The sequence below is a fragment of the Eublepharis macularius genome, chromosome 3 (assembly GCF_028583425.1).
Source record: "Eublepharis macularius isolate TG4126 chromosome 3, MPM_Emac_v1.0, whole genome shotgun sequence".
Classification (NCBI taxonomy): Eukaryota; Metazoa; Chordata; class Lepidosauria; order Squamata; family Eublepharidae; genus Eublepharis; species Eublepharis macularius.
The window spans coordinates 51,904,875-51,924,872 of NC_072792.1; the positions used below are offsets into that span (position 1 = coordinate 51,904,875).

General features: G+C 39.6%; 1 protein-coding gene across 5 annotated transcripts in view; it reads right to left on the reverse strand.

Moving 5' to 3' along the window:
- The window catches only part of MAP4K4 (mitogen-activated protein kinase kinase kinase kinase 4), a 203,807-nt gene that overhangs the window by 17,990 nt on the left and 165,819 nt on the right, over positions 1-19,998 (reverse strand). For 2 of the 5 annotated variants that reach the window (XM_054975127.1, XM_054975124.1), the window contains 10 exons: positions 18,281-18,511; positions 17,377-17,483; positions 16,033-16,184; positions 14,711-14,808; positions 12,444-12,452; positions 7,998-8,173; positions 7,093-7,213; positions 5,816-6,007; positions 1,039-1,156; positions 444-614 (listed from right to left, as the gene is read on the reverse strand). In XM_054975127.1, the coding sequence (XP_054831102.1) occupies positions 444-614; positions 1,039-1,156; positions 5,816-6,007; positions 7,093-7,213; positions 7,998-8,173; positions 12,444-12,452; positions 14,711-14,808; positions 16,033-16,184; positions 17,377-17,483; positions 18,281-18,511 (1,375 nt within the window). The remainder of the gene's footprint in view (positions 1-443; positions 615-1,038; positions 1,157-5,815; positions 6,008-7,092; positions 7,214-7,997; positions 8,174-12,443; positions 12,453-14,710; positions 14,809-16,032; positions 16,185-17,376; positions 17,484-18,280; positions 18,512-19,998) is intronic. The other 3 variants (XM_054975125.1, XM_054975126.1, XM_054975128.1) reach the window with 3 other exon arrangements.

Sequence of the window (19,998 nt, forward strand, 5' to 3'; positions counted from 1 at the left end):
CCCTAAAGGAGACCATTAATATGACATTTATTGTGCAAATATATTATGTAAATTTACTAGGAACATCATATTCTGAACCTGATCCCAGTGCAGAATCAGAAAACCCAGAAAATGGGGCCAGGTACAGAGAGAAGGCATTTTTCTACAGAGTTGGGGTAGTGCTCAGGTTTGCAGAAAAATTGCCTGCACCACACTCATTGAAATATTAATACAAGAATATTAATCAAAATGATATCTAAAAGGAAACATGTATCAAGCGAAGGGTTCACCTTCAATACAACTTGTGAACATGCCACCTTTTCTCTGGTGCACATATTGAATATACATACGTTACACAATAATAGCAATTACTTCCAATATCCTGAAAGATTTGCATAACTTTAAGCATAATCTGCAACTCTGAAACAAATATGGCAAGTAAGAATAAACACATAATTCCATACCCCATAAGGCAGCACACAAGATTTCAGAATTGAATCTCTTTTTGTATTTGCGAATCTCTGGGGTGTCACTCTGTGGCCGTGTATTGGTAGGGTTCACATTAACAACGGATCCTTTCCTGGTTGGATCTTGCCTTATTGCCTCTGATCTCATTGCTTCACTAGAGAACCCTACTGCAGCGCAGGAGAGAGAAATACAATGATCTACAATACTGAGGAATACAGAGTACATTACAGAAAAATGCAAGACACTCCCCTTCATTTCCACAAGAACAAAAAGGAATGACTAAAAGAACACCATACATTTTTCTGAATATTTTTAGTGGATAGCATCAGGGCTTTTTTTCTGGGAAAAGAGGTGGTGGAACTCAGTGGGTTGCCCTCGGAGAAAATGGTCACATGGCTGGTGGCCCCACCCCCTGATCTCCAGACAGAGGGGAGTTTAGATTGCTCTCTGTGCTGCTCAGCGCTGCCACCAGCCATGTGACCATTTTCAAGAGGTTCCGGAACTCCGTTCCACCGCGTTCCAGCTGAAAAAAAGCCCTGGATAGCATATTACTATTCCTCTTATTCAGCTGACCTATATATAGCTACTTACCAACAGAAGTGACAGTTGTTCCACTAGATGGAGAAATCTGTAGTAATCTGGGGTCTATAAAAGGTGTAAATGAGGAGGAAGATTTGTGTTTCTGCAGTGTGTTACTAGCGGACTGAGTCTGCAATGTAAATTTCAGATTAATTAATAATGATAACTTACAGCAATTGTGATTTAAAAACCCAGCAAAAATAATTCAAGTTGCTCTTTGACTGCATTGTTTTTAGATTTCTTATCCCTTTTTGTCAAATGCAACTTTCACATAAGTAACATGCACATCCTCTCAAGAGCACGATTTCAACAAACTGCTGTGAAAGCTTAGTTCAGCATGGACTCCTTTGATTTAGAGTTTTACAGACTTTTCAATGGACATTAATTAAAGTAGGCATAAAGCAAGGATGCATCTCTTTTTTTCTGAAATATGTAATAAATCTATTCTGGGATACACACACACACACATATATAACAACACAATCTGAAGCAGAGTTAAACCTTTCTAAACCTAATGATTTCAATGGACTGAGAACTAAACCACACCAGACGAATTACTCCTCAGAGGGTTTGTTACTTTCACTTCTCTACAGAACAGGCAAAGATCTTTCCTCAGAGGGTTTGTTAATAATTAACAGAGCCTTCCAGGCGGCAAAGAGGAAATTAACAAACCCTCTGAGGAGCGATCTAGCTGGCTCTGTAGAGAGAGGTGAAATTCAAACTACGCTTCCCAGCTAACTAACACTGCATCTCCCTTCACGTGAGAGTGTCCTCATGTAATTCGTCTGGTGTGGTTTAGCTCTTAGAAAGATATACCTCTTTTTAGAATCAAATTGTAAACTTCCTGCTTTTTTGTTTGTTTGTTAAGCATCTTCTACACTGAGCCAGAAGGGCCAACTGGGAAATAGCATCTCCATCCCAATTTGAGCAACTAGGGATCAGGCTTGTATTCTATAAATGATGCAAATTTTAGGTCTGATTAATGTTAGAACAATTGTGAATGTTGCACTTTTAAAAAAAGCTGAGTCTCTTGCCAGAAAATTGCAGCAGGTTCTTCCACCATTATCTGTCATAGCAATGTATTAAACCTGCTTCAAACAGGGGGGTTCATTAGGGGGAACAGATGTAATAGAGACATGAGGTGATATTCAGGCACTGATGCATCCTGTAGTTACAGGGAAAAAAGCTAAACATGAAAAGTGTAAAGAAAAACAAAATAATTGTTAAAAGTGGGATGGCTTAAAAAAACCTACCTAGCCAGTCTAGGTGAGTTAAGCATCAAAAGGACAACACTGCACATTAAAGCGGAATGACATAGGTTAAAAATTAAGCGTGATGTTTAAAGTTGCTACAGACAAAAAAGAGTTTGTGTTCAGTTTGTTTTCAAGCATTTTAAGTGCTTTCTTGGTTTTCCCCCTCTATTGAAATGATGCTCCTGAAGATCTCTTATGGTCCCCTCCAAAATGTAAAAGACACTACTTCCCCCAACAAAACTCCTTACAATTATACTTGCAATTTAGAAGTTTTTCTATCAACGAACACTATTTGCTCTATGGATGCAGATCCTTCCCTGGTTCCACTCCACTAGACATAGGCACAAATTGAAATATGAATCAAATTTCGTGATGAATTGGGCCAATTCGTGTTTTGCAAAACACGTTTCGTGGGGCCGTGGTTTTCATGAAATTCACGACTTCTTGAGTAGATTTGTTCGATTTGTGAATGATTCGTGATGCCAGACAGGCTGGCGCCGATCCATTAATTCCCTAGGCAACACAGGCCCAGAATGTCTGCAGACCTTTTGTTGCCATTGGAAACCCCAATCTTAGCCCACATAACCTTGATAGGCAGCTCTCCCTGCCAACTGCCCTATACAGCAAGGCGCAGGGGGGTTAATCCCCTAGGCAACTGAGATGGGCCTTCTGTAGCAATGGAGACACCAATCTCATCCCTCCAAACCCTATTAGGCAAGTCTGTCTGCCAACCAGAGATCTCCTGTTCTGCTCTATGTGAGCATTTCTTATATAAGACACAGTCTCTGCCTTGTGCTTTTCAGTTGCAGGAGAGAGAGGACCTGCTGCTGGGATCTGGAGTGAGAGAGTGGAATTGGGAGCTTTTGGCTGGATTTGCTGCTACTTTAAAAGAGACCGAAAAGCCTCTTTCTTATTTTCAGCTCTTGGCATTGCTGGGAAGGTCATTGGGTGAGGGTGCCTTCTTTCCTCCACCCCACCCCACCCCAGTCTCAGTGCATTGCCTGGCTCTGGGGCCTAGCTTAACTGAGGCCTACCTTTTTTTCCTTTAATTTTCTTTGCTTATATTCTTATTTAGAGCATTTGTTCTTGCTGGCTTGTTGGGTGAGGGTGGGTGGAGGAGAGCCTGCTGAAGCCTCTCTGCGAGTTTGGCATCTCTGGGTATGAAGGGGGCCACTGACGTGCCCTGGGTTCTGACAAATCACAAAACTAACGAATCATTTTGTGAAATGGGACAATTTTGTGAAAGTTCATGATTTGTGATTCGTGGAATGTGACAAAACATGAAATGCTCATTTCGTTGTTTTCCCATTTCATGCCCATCTCTGCTCTCCACTTCCCAGTACACAGGAGGAGGGACTGAGGAAGTGGGCAAGGTCATCCCTTCCCAGTTCTGTTAGGAAGAACTGTGCTGATAGAAGAGCAATTTTTCCGTCTTCACCATCCATAGCATAGAACCCCTCCAACTTGCATGCCTATTGGTCTATGCGTGCCCTCTGATCCCAACATTCCTAGGATTGGAAAGGACTGCTAAAGGAGGGGATTAAGGGTAAGAATAATTTGTGATTGCAGCCACAGAATGCTGGATCCATACATGATATGTGGAACAAAATAACAAACAGGAGGCCTGCCATTCTTTAAATGATTCAAATTAATCAATAACAATATCCATATGACTTTACATTTCATTACTGTAATTGAAAGACTGTAGTAGTTGCAATTTCATGCCACATTTTTATTTACGTGGCCCATTACATTTCATATGAAGTTCAAATGAGTTCACATGAAGGGATGTGAAACTTATTTGTTAAAGATGGCCAGATATAACTTAAGTGTAACTCTGTCAGGTTGTGTATTTATTTTCTATATTTCTATTCCAGCTCTCCTGCCTCAAGGTGTCTCACAAAGCAACAACACGATAAAAGCATATAGCAGCATAAGATCATTAAAGATTATTAAACACCCTGCATTAAAAATGATCAAAGTCTTTAAAAGTACTAAGTGTATCAATACTAATTTAATTAGTATTAATTAGTTGTAATTATTTAATTAGTAACCAATTTCAACATCCCTTTCTTAATGTGATCAATCGCCTGCCTGAATATGAAATACTTTTGTAACTGTACTAAAAGCACCATGAAGATAATAATGAGAAGGAAAAAAACACTTGCCGTGAATTATGTTCGTGCTGAAATACACAGTACTACATAATTTGGTTGTCTTTTTTTTTCAGTTCAGAGTTGGATCCAGACTAAGTTCCCCACTAATGGAAGGCACTTTTGTCATGGAACAGAATGTTCCTGGCTCTTCCTATCCTGCTGCAGCACAATGATCTCCCTAAAATGCTTTTCATGAGGACTCCCAGGGATCACGTATGGGGCAAATTAGGGGTCTGCAGCAGGAAAGGGGTGGTAGCATTAGCTACCCTCTTTTTAAACTGCACCTACAACATGCTATGTTTTAAACAATTTTATCTGTCCTCTCAAGCTGGAATTCAAGGATAGAAAATCAAGTTCATAGTGAATCCTCAGTTTGTAGAGAGAATCTGGCTTTCTTCCAGGTTTCCAAGCGAAACTCTATGCATAGCAGCAAGATGAGTACCCTCCCCTCCACTGGGAGGCAATTCATTTTTCCAATTGCTTTTAAAGCACCTCATGAACATTCGTGCATATCCATACATTGTGTGCCCAACCATACAGCTTTGTGCATAGCTGGCTTCTGTTTGAAACTTGAAAAAGCAATGTTTTAAGACTTAAGTCTGGAGAGCAGTAAGTATATTTGTATTAAATGTATTAAATCAAATATGCAGAGTAGTCTCATTAATTCTGTTATGTACATCTTTTATCTGAGAGACACTAAGAGGTTCTGAAGAAGAAACAATTCCCATGTTAAAACCTTTTATAGAATTGGAAAATGCTCCAAATTAGGAATTAATTGATTAATTTACAAAAATTTATGTGGAGTTTTTCAAAGCTGCTGAATAGCTTCCAAAACAGTAGTGATGTTATGAGAGGGGGGGAAATCCACTCCCACCCAAAACTGGAACCTAACAATCCAGATGTATTCCCTGCACCCACCAAGAAATATCAAAAACAACCTCTTGTTGTAAGGCCAGAAAAAGCTTTTTATACAGTGCACCATTCCCCCCCAAATGTTGCAGTTTGCATACTCAGTTTTATGCTAAACAAGAAGGTTATCATCTTGAAAAAGCCCAATTACCCTAAAGTGACCTTTCAGAATATATACTGTCCCCAAAATAGAGCTTAAACACATACTTGTATAGCAAGTTTATAAAAGCCATGCAATTAATGACTCACTGTAAAAAAGCAAGAATAATCAATTGGCAAGTCTGGGGGTAAAACTGCTCTAGAGTTAAGGGGTTTGGTACATCAGAGCTGAAATGTGTTATTTTGGGAGTGAGGGGTAGGTGACAGGAAGAAGAGCAGAAGGGACACTGGCTGAAGCTCCTCTGGAAACTAGCTATTAGGCAATTCTGCTACAAACCCTATGAAAGCAGCCAGCTGTGGTGCAAGACATACCTCATTAGTAGTTAGCTTGTCCTGGGGTGTCTGTGGGGACATGGTGGGTGTCGGCTGGCTGGAGGATGGGGAGGAGGAGGTGGAGGAAGTGGAGGAGGAATGGCTTTGCTGTAAGAGATCTGGCAAGAGGTGAATGCGACCGGCAAAGCCATTGCTCTCATGATGGCTGGCACGCTTTGTGTCAACTGTACTCTGTAGAAAAAACAGGCACACTTGTCTTGCTCAAGTGCTGCGTAAAGATCTATTTCCCTAACAAACTGAGCTACTTTTTATGTTTTAATAAATGCATTAATCATCCAAGCCTTGATGCCTGACTTAGAAAAGTACACAGTGGTGGAAAAGAATTCAGCCACACACTATACTGTAAGAGTTCAGCTTATAGCAATGGATTTTCTGGCATGACCACCTTCTTTACCGAAGCAATTAAGCTGTCATCAGCCAAATCTGCAGCATTCGCTTGCAAGTTCCCTATGGCTTCTCCTTTTTATGTTCATATTTACTTCTGCCTTTTAAACATGATCAGGTAAGGGACTCAAAATATTTGGTGAATGCCCTATGTCAGATTTCGATAATAAGCATGACATCTTGATAAAACTTAAGGACTCAGTAAGAACAGTAATGTTTAGCTACAAAATTAAAGACTGTAATTAGTGAAGTTCATACCCTACTCACAAAGAGAACAACAGGTGCAAGACAAGGGAGACATTACCTTCTCAGTTCCTTGCATAACATTTCAAGACAGAAAGGCCAAATGACCCTACAGCACTATTACTAAAGAAGGTTTAACTTCCTAATCCACCTGGATGACAGATATTTTGGGAAACATGTAAGCCTGTACCCACAAGAAGAGTGAAGTATAGCTGATTAAAATAAACTAAACAAGTTTATCTTCAACTGGCTCAGAACTCTCACAATTAGTTTTTATCCTCAGTGAATATAACAGAAGATACAAGAAATTGTAACTCAAGATTGCAGTCAAGCATTCTTCCAAATGCCTGATGTAGCAGCCAGTTATTTGTCCTCCAAACCTTATTTTAGATCTAGACTAGGAAACCCTGCATAGCACTGTAGTGACTTATGGCAACACATACAAATAGAGCAGGAACCATGTGTGAAAACTGTTAATATCGCTGCATGTTTCGAATGTCTACTCATTCACAAGAAGCTACCACCTGTTCCTGTAACTCCTGTAGCTGATACTTAAGCAGAAAAAGAGTATGAATAAATGAGTGAATGAAAGAGAAAGGAGCATATGATGCACTGAAAAAATGCGTTACCTGCCGGACAATTAAAGTGCCCTCCTTGGAAGGAGTCATGGCAGGCTCACTTTCCACGTCATCATGCACTATCATCGTCTTCACAGATTCGGTTTCTCCATTGCTAAGGTTCAGAGTAGATCTGTATGGAGACAAGGGGTATTTTTAAAAAATATAAATCATGTACCTGTCTGCCACCTTTGTTTCCATTTTGATTCTTTAGTGTTTACAGGAATATTGACACAAAGTTCATTTATAATATATAACATTATAACATTTGGTTTATATACCGCTCTTCAGGACAACTTAATGCCCACTCAGAGCAGTTTACAAAGTGTATTATTATTATCCTCACGATAATCACCCTGTGAGGTGGGTGGGTCTGAGAGAGCTCTGAGAAGCTGTGACTGATCAAAGGCCACCCAGCTGGCTTCAAGCAAAGGAGTAGGGAATCAAATTCGCTCTCCAGATTAGAGTCCTGCTGCTCTTAACCACTATACCAAACTGGCTCAGCTTGTCACAATCAAATATGGAATGTTTAAGAGATGATGAAATAATCATATCAAGAAAAATCAGGTTATGTCACAAAACTTTTTTTTTGTTGTAAATAGTCGTTCACCTGAACGCCTGTGGTGAATAAAAACTGTTGTTAGGTGACCAGGTAGGGAAGCTTTGGTAATCAGGAACAGAGTTGATTGTATTTTCCATTCAGGCTAGTAGCTTCTTAGGAGACAAGGGTAAACCATATATTTTTTTAATTGCTGGTGCTTTGAATATGTGCACTTTTGAGCCATTAACAGCTGTAGCTTGCAGAATGTGCCATGAGAGATCTAAGTACATTTGAACAAAACGATAACTTTTCAAATCTCAGAAATCAAAGTTCTTTTAATACATCATGGCAAGGAAGAAAAAGCAAACAAACTAACACTGCTCTGGTATCTTCTGGTCCAGAAGTAGATTCATCAACTCCTTCTTGCTCCATGTCATCATCATCTTCATCCGTTGTCCCTGATTCTTCACTAGATGATGAATAATCTGTCACCTTATGGGGAGGCCGCACATCCTCCACTGCCCGCAATTCATTTGCCAAAGCGGTTAAATCCTAGCAGGAGGAAAATAATAAAAAAGAGATGAGAATTATTACAGAAACTGTGCAAACAGATGAACACCACTGCAAGTCTTCAACATGAACCTGCCTGATCTTTAAGATCTGCATTAGAGTTCTTTGCTCAGCTACCGCCTGGTCTCGAACCTCCCGTTTCTGGGTAAGGTGGCGGAGAAACAACTGCAGAATTTCCTGAAGGAGACCTTGGCCCTAGATCCCTTCCAGTCCGGTTTCTGCCCAGGACATGGGGTGGAGACACTGCTGGTCGCCCTCACAGATGATATCCGCAGGCATCTGGATCGGGGTGGATTGGTGCTGCTGATTTTATTGGATCTTTCAGCAGCATTCGATACGGTTGACTATGACTTTTTGACCCACCGCCTCGCCGATGTGGGGATTCAGGGGATAGCGCTGCAGTGGCTAGTCTCCTTTCTCCGTGATCGGGGACAGAGGGTGGTGCTAGGGGAGAGGTTATCGTCTTGTAGGCCACTAGTATGTGGTGTGCCGCAGGGAGCGATACTCTCCCCATTATTATTTAATATTTATATGCGCCTCCTCGCCCAGTTGGTGCAGAGTTTCGGGCTTGGGTGTCACCAATATGCGGATGACACCCAGCTTTATCTGTTGATGGACGGCCGGCCTGGTTCGTCTTCTTTTTACTATCTTCAACAAGCCAGGCAACTTGCCTATCATCCCGCGACTTGACTACAGTGGTCCAAGCAATGGTCACCTCTCGATTGGACTACTGTAACGCACTCTACGCTGGGCTTCCCCTGAACCTGATCTGGCGGTTACAGCTGGTACAGAACGCAGCGGTGCGGGTTATCGCCGGAACACCAATATGGGGGCACATAACACCAGTATTGCACCAGCTGCATTGGTTACCGGTAGAGTACCAAATCAGGTTCAAGGTTTTGGTATTAACCTACAAAGCCATATGTGGACTGGGACCATCATATCTGTGGGACTGCCTCTCCCCATATGAGCCCCAGAGGACCCTTCGCTTGAGTGATAAACATCTATTAAAGATCCCTGGCCCTAGGGAGGCCCGCCTGGCGTCGACCAGGGCCAGGGCTTTTTCGGCCCTGGCCCCAGCCTGGTGGAACGCTCTGTTTTACGAGACCAGGACCCGGAGGGATCTGTTAGCATTTCGCCGGGCCTGCAAGACGGTGCTGTTCCGCCAGGCATACGGTTGGTGCTAGGGGGTGCCCCCCCTAGTGTGTGTGTGGGGGTTAAACTATATGCCTTCCCGTTCAATGTCACCTCCCATATCTCACATATTTTGCTGAAAAATGCTCTATAGATGGTGAAAGGTGAGCGTCTATTTTATGTGCTGCTATGTTTTTTGTTTTTATACTTATATAGATGTGTATATTTTAAATGAATGATATGTACTTTTTTATGTTTTTAATTGTAATGTTGATTAATTGTGTAGTGTGTTTTTAAACTTTGTTATGATCCACCCTGAGCCCACTGGTGTGGGGAGGGCGGACTATAAATTGAATAAATTAAATTAAAATTAAATTCTTTATCAGGATATCTTCCCCTTTCAAAGGTCAGATAGAAGGTGAAAGGAGACAGGATTTTCTCAGGGTATATGTAGTGTATCTTCCCCAGATTAGAGATGTGAGGGCCTAGAGAAATTCAAGGAAACAACATCCCCCCGCCCAAGGCATTTTTTCCCAGTTTTTCTAGGAAAAATTAGAGGAACACTGAAAATTACTCCTATTAAATAGTTTTTTTTTTTTAGAATGAGTAAAATGTTTCTTACACTACAGCTTTTCACAATCAAAATATATAGCATAAAAAGTCTGAGGACTTTTTCAATTTTTCCAGTGAATGAACCAGGCAATTTGAGATAGCACTGGTTTAAAAAAACTATGAAGTAGTTTCTCTTTTTGAGTGAGATAACGCTTGTATTAAAAAGCATTTCACTTATTCCAAATGTATTTTTTCCAATGGAAAAATTGGGAAACGCTGAAACCCCACACCCACTTGTACTGCAGACATACACAGTATTTTCAAGATATCTTTGTTCATTTAAACAAATAATTTTTGCAACAATTAATACACTATAATGTGTTTAATGATAATATATTATTAAAGAGTTCAGTGTTTTCAATGTTATGAAGTGTAGCTTAATAGCCAAACATGGTAATGTAACCTAATGTGACTCTTTGAGAGACTTTCTGTCCAAATAATACACTTCCTTTTGTTTACTACAGAATTTGTTTCTACCTTTTTTTCTACCCTTCTGATGTTAAAATTAAAGATACATACAGGGCTCATTTCGAGGGGAAATGCGCAGGAACGCAGTTCCAGCAGTTCCCCAAAGAGGCCACATGTCAGGTGGCCCCGCCTACCTGACTCTCGGCCATTTGGGGCTCACTTCAGCGGGTGTGGATCACTCTCCCACTCAGCAGCAGCCCGATCCTGACCATTTGGGGCCCCTTTTCAGCCATTTTCAGCCCCCTTTTGCCATTTTCAGCCCAATTTTGGCCCTGAATAGCCAGGATTGGGTCCAAAACAGCCAGGATAGGTGATGCCAGGGGGTGTGGCATACACAAATCAGTTAAGCTAATGATACACTTCTGGTGAAGGCAAGGGACGTGGCATATGCTAATGAGTTATGCTAATGAGTTCCTCCATCTCTTTTTCTATGAAATGACCTCTGGATACATATAAAAAAGTATTTCTCAAAAATATAATTAAAGATACAGTTGCAATGGTAGCACAGGGTGCAGCAATTTGCAAGTATTGTGTATACTTGCAATTTTTCTTATAGAAAATGAAGATATTTAAATTCCACAAATATGCCAAAGTATAATTTTATACGGTTGTTGTGGGTTTTCCGGGCTGTATTGCCGTGGTCTTGGCATTGTAGTTCCTGACGTTTCGCCAGCAGCTGTGGCTGGCATCTTCAGAGGTGTAGCACCAAAAGATAGAGATCTCTCAGTGTCAATTTTATATGCTGACTGTATAAGTAATGCATTTAATGCTATTCACTCAGCAAAAGAAGTTTCAATTTGATAGGCAAGTAAGTATTGAATATATTTCAATTTCCTCCCCAACATTTTTGTTCTTTTCTGGAAAAAAAAAACTCCAGAAAAATTAGGTCTCCCCAATGGCTTTAACATTTCCAGACATGTTACATTTCTACCTAGAACGATTTTATTTTCATTTCAGGATAAGGTGAGTGAGTTGGTGAGAGGCTGAATGCAGAAGGACTACCCATTTTAAAAAAGACAGCAAACACGAATGGCCCGAGAAAGGGACAGAAGATCTATAGCCGAACCTATGTAAGGGGATACAGAATACCTCAAGCAGGACCAGAGTGAAGTCTGAAAAGCAGTTTGAGTCAACCATATATAAGCATCATAAGAAAGCAGCAAGGCCAATCCGTCAGTAAATGTAGGAACTGCCAGCTGGGGTGGAGAAGTAGGGAATCTGGCTAATTTAGTTGCAATTAGTGACTGTTAGAACTTCAACTCCGTTAACACAACTGAAGGAGAAAGTTGTATATAAATTTGATTTGCATGAGCATTTCCAAACAGTACTGAATGTCTTTTTCTATTTAAGACGTTAGAGACTTAATTTTTTTTTTAAATTTTCAGGGGACCCAACTGATGACTGGTGAGGATTACAGGCCTTGAGGTTTTACCAGTACATTGTAAAAAGTTAATATGCTCTTAAGTTTTGCACTATTTCTTAAGAAAGGATCATGTTACAGAATGGTTTATAACTTAGGCCCTTTTCCTGCAATCGTTCAATTATATAACAAGTGTAAAAATGAGTGTAATTTGTCTTTAATTGTATGTTGTGACTGCTAAAACATTCATCTTGGAAAACATGCTCCATGGATTTGAGTAGTCCAGAAGCTACGTGGATGAAATGGTGTGTTGGGAAGGAGAATCTTAGGAATGGTTCTGCCTGTTGCATATGATCTGGTTGAGCTTCTGTCTCCCTTCCTGTTACGAGATTTTAAACTAGGAAATGGCCAGAGGTGTGATCCAAGATGCTCTAAGCCCACAGACCACAGCTTGTGACCCTGAGTAAGCAGGCCCAGGGGATCTAGAGGATAGAGTTGTTCTATATATGTTTTGTTTGTTTGTTTAAATTATATTTATATTATACTGTGCTTTTGCCTAAGGCACTTTGAATATCCAGGGAGGGAGGAAAATGGGACAGAAATAATGAACGTGTTTAAGAGTAATGTAAATGTGGCAATATTAAGAAGTAGTTTTAATGGTAAAGATCTGTGGCTCACCACTTCACCCTGCAGACCATCCACGTGAACAGATTCATCAAGTCAACATTCACCCGAAGAGCATGGAAAGGAAAAGTCAGAAAACAGTAAAAGTTAATGTGTAAAATTAATACAGTAAAAATAAATACAGTTAAACTGTGCATCTTTAGTACAACAAATTATAGCACAAGTTGTTTAAAAACTAAAGCGGAAGAATGAGCAAACAAGTTAGGAGCTGCCTCAGTATTACAGATATTTTCTGTTGCAACAAAATAGCAAGTGGGATATTTTAATCACGTTGTTCAGTTTGAAAGGAATGTAAAATACTTTGGTATTTGGAAACCAAAATTCTGGTGCCATCAGCATGCAATTATATATGAAATATATAATGTATCAGTTTTGCTGACCTATATTACATTGTTAAAACCCTCGTATGGGATCAAGTGCATATGGCATCCCTTATTTCTTGGTAAAGTATGACTTTTTGGTTTCACTAATAACTAATTTCATCTATAAATTAAAACAAATAAAACAAAACCATCTCAGTTCACTGCTTGGATAAGCTAAAGAAAAGAACACATTTACGTAGCACTTTTTGAGAAGTCAAAGCTCTTCACCACACATAGGTTCTCTAATTTTCACCACAGCTCTGAATGATATGATAGTATTATCTTCATCCTGAGGATTAAGGATTGAGTAAGAGAAGTATGGCTATCCTGGGAGTTCATGGCCAAAATGAAAATTATACATCAAGGATCACACATTAGCCGAGGGTGATTTAAACCTTAACACCCCCCCCCCTTGTTCCAGCTGACCCAAAGTGACGTTGTTGTGTGTTCCTGGGAGTGTGCATGCACTTTGCGCATGTGGTACTAGGGGCACCACCTCCCGCCAGGAGTTGCCCCCTGTGCTGGTAACCCACCGAGTTCCACCACCTCTTTTCCCAGAAAAAAAGCCCTGACTACAATAAATATGATTACATCTGCATGTCTTACACTCTTTGAAGTTCATGTTTATATAAACTTTTATGTTTAAATTTGTGGGCTTAAATTACTTTACTTACTATGAAAAAAATAGATTATAATGTATTTTATAGAATGATTTCCTAATGGAACTATCTCAAAGAGCTATAGAAAAAACAGAAATACTGCTTTGTTTGCCGCTGATATTGTGTCAACAGTTGTTGGTATTCACCATACTTGATTATGAATACAGCTGCCTCAATTTGGCATGGACTGCAGATTCCATTTAACATGTTCCAATGGGGAACATGTTAAATGGAACTGAGTTCCCTGTGTGAACTCAATTTAGAAGTACTATACAGATGCACAGTTTGGATCAGGACTGCAGCCCAGGGAGAGGAATGGTTCCTGCCTCCACCACCATCGTTTTCCTGACCCCAAATGGCCCAGGGTCATGATTTGTCCCGTTGTGGGTTTCACATACAAACATTCAGTGCTTGTGCAACCCTCTCAGTTAAGAAAATAACATACATCCCAGCCATTTTGAGAAAATGGCATGGGGGAGCCCTTCCTCCCCCTGTGGACAGTCCCAACCAGAATTAAGCTGCTGTGGTGCTTCTAAAATTGAATTGGCATAGGGAACTCACAGCTACTGTATGACAGGAAGTCCCTATGACGATCATTTGTAAAAATGTAATATGTATTTTGAGCCTGTGAACAATGAAGATTTAAGAAAGTCAGGGAGGTTGCAGGTTTCTATGACAACAATACTTCTGTATATTCTGAACTATCCCACGGGTTGGTTTGAACATGGCTATTATTAACCACATTTTTATTAATCAAATTATTTGATGATTTTATGAGATTGAATCCAAATCCATTTCCCAAGATGTGCTACCTGAAGTAGACATAAAGGTCTACTGGAAAGATGATGAACTATATTTGGGTTGGATCCAGAAGCTGTTTTCTATTAACAGAAGACACACACATCCACCAGCATCACTGAATTTTCCAGTCTTCCTGCTTCCACTAAGATCACCAAAATGGTTTAGGGATTCTTAGAAACAGTGGAAAGGCGATATGGTAAAAACTATGTCCCCTCTCCCTTTTCTACAACCTTTGGATTCTAAACATTAACTAAAGTCCACATAACTCATCCTTTTAAAGATTTTATAGTAAAATTTAGCTTCCAACATTTCCAGATTTCTTTTTTTAAAAAAAACTTTAAACATTTTAGTAAATTTTACTGTACAGCTGTCATATGATGATCTTTTACATAGAATATCACCTCATAAATTCAGAACTAACACAATAGGAAGGGCTCACCACAGGTTTGCTGGGTCTGAAGGCTTCCTTCTTCTCTTCGGCTTTTTTAGTCGCAGTTTCATTACGCTGTGACGGTGATCCTTCAGATTTTGATGATGCTATGTGAGACCATACAAAGCAGGGGAAAAAATGAAGCACACAATGTAAAATAGAGTGGGTTTTTTTGAGTAATGCAATTATATTCTACTGCAACCGTTTGCCTACTGCAATGTCAGAGTATTGCTGCTAAACATGAACGTTATCCATAACCGGAAGTAGATGAAAAAGTTATTGCTTTTCCAAAATACAAAATGGCACAAAGGGTTCAAAATGGGAGTTCAGCTTCCAAGCTAAACAAAAAGTTAAGCTTGGATCCACAGGAGCACAAGTGGAGCAGAGCTAGAGGAAGGCAACTTCCCTGCCTCCCTCCTCTAACTGCAGCCTTCTGTGCTCCCCTCAGAATTGTGCTCCTTTGGGACCTGAAGGAGCAAATTGGGCAGCAGAATGGGAAACTGCAGCATAGAGTCAAAAATTGGATAACAAAATCTCCCTCTGCGTAAGGAAAGGCTGTTCTTCTATTGGAGATGCTATTGCTGCACTGATGGAATGGTACTTGAGCACCCAAGATTACGTTACATCATCTTCCCCTATAATCTACTGGGTATGTCACATTCACATACTGAATGTCACATTCAGCTACTTGAGCAGCTCACTCTTCCCAAAATGAACTCTCCATCAAGGCTGTAGAAAACAACCTGCATACTTGGCCAGAAGCACATAGTTTCTTTTATTTTAAGCTGAATATTTTGCCACGTAAACGTTTAAAACATTTATCAGTCATTCCTTTGATTTACCATCACTAATAATTCCAGGGGGAGGGAAGGAGGCATGGCATAGCCCTATTTTGTCAGATCTTGGAAGCTAAGCAGGAGACTAGCAAGGAAGGTTCTGCAGAGGAAGGCAGCAGCAAACCACCTTTGCGTTTCCCTTACCATGAATGCCTCTTTGCTTGGGCTGCCATAAGTTGGGTGCAACTTGATGGCACTTTACACACACAATAATTCCAGGACTGGGGTCACATCCCTTTTGAATAGCTGAAGACAGTGAAAAAATGGCAGTGACACTAACAAAGCCTGTCTTTATCACGGAGGTCAATAGGCTTTACCAAGCTTACTGGATGCTTTCTAAGCAACAAAAGTGGTTAAACTTTACCCTTTATAAATTTACCCTCACCTCCGTCAACCATTTACACATTTAAAGCTATTTTAAACTATCCAACAGAAATCAAAATATTAGATTGACATGGAGGCTCATAATGCTGGAAAGAGACAAGTATTGCTTACATCTCATTCGGAATCTCTCTCCAGATCCACTCTGAGACCCAGGATGTGACCCAGGCTGTGAACCTGAATTACTAGAACCAGACGAACTGCCACTTCCTGGTCTCGGCACCAGCTTCTCTACTCTCTCCCAGAGCAGGCGAGGCTCTATATTGCTATGAGGAAAGGGTTTTTAAAATATATATATATATATATGTATGTTAATTTACTCTCTTAATTTAATCTTAGTATTTAACATTTTTACATTAACAATGCTTTACTAATTATTTTTTCCAAAAGATGGTTCTTAGCCTTATGTTACAGTGAACACATGGACAACCGGCACGTATGTGTGTGTATTTGTAAGAACACTTATTCACTTTACAAATGAAAGTTGGGACCAATAGCTGGATGAAAGTGGAATTTCAATCACATATTCAGGTGTACATGTGTTGACTGTAATGTGAGAATTACTCAACACATGTATAAAGAACAGTCAGGTATACACTGTACACGTGTTCACTGTAATGTGTGAACTGGACTTAAGATTTGAACATCTGGAACTCTGTTTTCATACCATCTTTTGGGAATGCAAGTTTCATTAGGAGATGTATGTCAAACAGGAAGGGATACAAACAACAGTAGAATACCAAGTACTGGAGTTATTCTTATTGCTACTTAAAAAAACAAAACAGGGTATCAGGAAATTTCACAATCCATATTTCATTTTCTGAATGAAAGGTATGCCTAACCACCACCTTATAAGATTTGTTATGTTTAAATGTTCCAAGATTTATCATAACCTGCATTAGAGAAGTGCTCAAAGTATTAACAGGTTATGACAATAACCTTTCCAACATGCCTGCCCTTAAATGATTTTTGATGTTACAAGATAAAGTGAAAGTAGGTATTTGATAATCAATTTAGTGTCATTTTTGATGTAAGTTATCAATTCAATTTAGCTGACAAAAACTAGTTTGTTAAAACTCATATAATTTCCCTATAAACTTAAGGGCAAATTTATACAAAAATATGATATACCAAAATGATACTTCCCTTTGTATTCTCTAACATAAACTTTCACGAGATTAAAGCCATATCTACTGTTAATTATTGTACTTCTGGATGTGGTTTAATATAAATTTGATCATGCAGGGTTGCATGCAATAAAATCCCACAACCATGGCACTGGATCACCTCTGCAGTATTAGCAGCAAAATATCATATACCTGTTTCTGAGAAACTGCCTAGGTACAGCAGAAACTGGATTAAATCCATATACCACAAACTTCATGTTCTACAGGAACAACTGTCTAAACAACCTCCTCTCCCGCGCTCACAGCAGTAAAAGAACTCAGTGTTTCAAACCTTGTAGAGTTTCTTTGACCTGCTTGGTTATTTTGCTGCCCACCACCCTGCAGCGGAGAATCTCGGCGAGACAACACAGGGGATCTTGATGTTGTTCTCACAGGTACCTTACATTAAAAAGAGATACTTAAGATAACATAGCAAAAACTAAGCTTTGGTTGACAAAGGATGCATTTGAATATTGTACAGCTTTGAGTCTTTCCCTCCCCAAAACAATACTACTGAATAAAATGTTAAACTACAAACCAATAAGTTCAGTTGGATTGCATCTAAGATGTTGAGAAGACAAAGTTTAGTAGGAACTAGCACACAAACACAAATACCCAATCACAGACTACCATGACAGTTTAAAAGAACACAGAACTTTGAAGCAAGGGAGGCACAAAGCAATTTGCTGTAATAGCATGGGAATTTAGAAAATTAAGCTCTAAGGAGCCAATAAATGCCTAGAAATGGATCAGTAGAAGGCACAGACTGGGGGAAGCAAGATTATATGTGACAGAAGTAAATCCAGAAAGAATATTTTTGGTCCGTTATATCTTAATATACAGCTACTGATGTAAAGTTGTATCTGCCAATCAGGGCCAGAAAAATAACTATAATCTATAAGCGTTGATTAGTATTTTCCTGATAACTTATTTTTATAGAAAATATTTTCTTGTGTGCTGCAGACACAGTCCGTAAGTATTTTAGGACTGCAAATAAAGGCTGAAATTCCTGCAACACGTTTCTTGTAGGCAACATGGTTAAAAATTTCAAGGGCAAATTCCTTGCCCAAAGTACTGTTTCCACTACTAGTATCATCCTATGGGCGTGCATTCACTAGTTAAAAAGCTAGCACATGCCTTTTGTTACTTTTTTGTTGTTTTTAAAAAAGTCAAATTTCTGTCTTTCTACTTCTTACCCTTGGAGGCACCTCGTCACTGTCTGATCTAGCCCAAGCCTTTTGGGTGGGGTCAGGTACCTCAGACTTAGAGTCAGAACTCTGACTTAGGACTTCACTGCGTGAAGGTGGATATGGGTCCTGAGAGCGAAGATGGTGATGTGCAAATTTGGGAGAAGGGTCACTGAAGGAATGGGACCGCGAGACAGGGGAAACATTGTTCTTGAGAGATGCCAGATGGGACCACTGTACCTTACGGAAGAAACAAAACATAGAACATTCAATGCGTTCTGCACAACTGGCTTCCCCCCCACTGCCCCAATTAAACACAGAATAAAGGCAACAGAGGGGTTTGGTGGCAGGAGAAGCACAACTTGAATATGATGCAAGGCAAGCTTATGGTGAATAATGGGCTTCAAGCAAGGAAGGAATTCAGAGAACATAAAAGGGCTGCAGTGAAGAATATAGGAATTTTGTGAGCATTCAAAACACTCAATGATATGGAATGAGAGCAACTCCCATCCTACAGAGTTGCTTCAGAGTGCAGGCATGTACATAGCTTCATGAACTCTAAATGGTACCCAGTCCAGATGAAAAACTGCAACGGAAGTATCAAATTCAAAATACTGCTAAAATATGGTAACTTTGAAACAATGTAGTGATATCTTTAGATAATACAGTAAGTTGCTTTTAAGGCAATGAGACACAACTATAGGGAATAAAAAATAAGACATCCTTTACTTTTCTTTAGTCAATATAAATGTGCATCCTTGCATATACACAAACACACACTACACAGTATAAGAATACAATATATTATAATTAAAGTATCACAGGGTAATTACTCTGTATATTAGATTGAGCACATAAATTATAGAGGTAAAACAGTAATTAAGATTGCACAAATGACCTCTCATTTACCCTATTTGGAGGTTATTTTCCATTTTGCTATGTATTACTTCAAACAGTAGTCTATACTTTCAGTGGAGGGGCTTGGGAAAATATATGTATAGATAACTGTAATATCTTCACAACTATAGCATTTTCTGTTCACCTCTTCTTCACAACCTCTGAAGTAGTTCACATCGTAAGATCAGTTCACAAGCAAATAATCACTGAAGATTTTTGAGCACAGTGAAACAACATACAGTACAGTTAATTATCTAGCCCTTCAGTATGCCTGTGTGAGCATTGGTAGTAATGTATCTATCTCATTGTATTTAGTGGGTGGCAGTAAATTTGGCTAAGGAAACTATTTGCTTAGGGAAGTAGGTCCAACTTCTGTGAGAAAGAGAAAGTTGTCTATGTGGCTGGGATTAAATTTACACAGAGACAGACTATGTTCTGGGAAAAATTCCTGGATTGAAGGGAAATTAAGAAGCAAGGTGACCAGAAATTGAAGGGAGGCAGAGAAAGGAACAGATCGAGAGTGATGACTCTGAAGAAAGAGCAGGTGGTTTAAGGGAGAAAAGGGGGAAAGAACTGAGACAAGAAGCAGTTAACAGAAAAAGGGATTTGGAACAAATCTTAGAGTGCTTAAATCAAGGAGGAGTATGGACGTGATCAAAAGACATAATGACAAAATAAAAAGAAGATGCAAATTGATGCAAATTGTAGACTCTCGCAGGTACATTATGCCAGTCATTGCTTCTAAAGTAGTAACCTGGAACTAAGGACTCAACAAGGGCTGAAAACCAGAGACCCTGAGTATCACACATTTGTTTGGATCCAGACAGCTT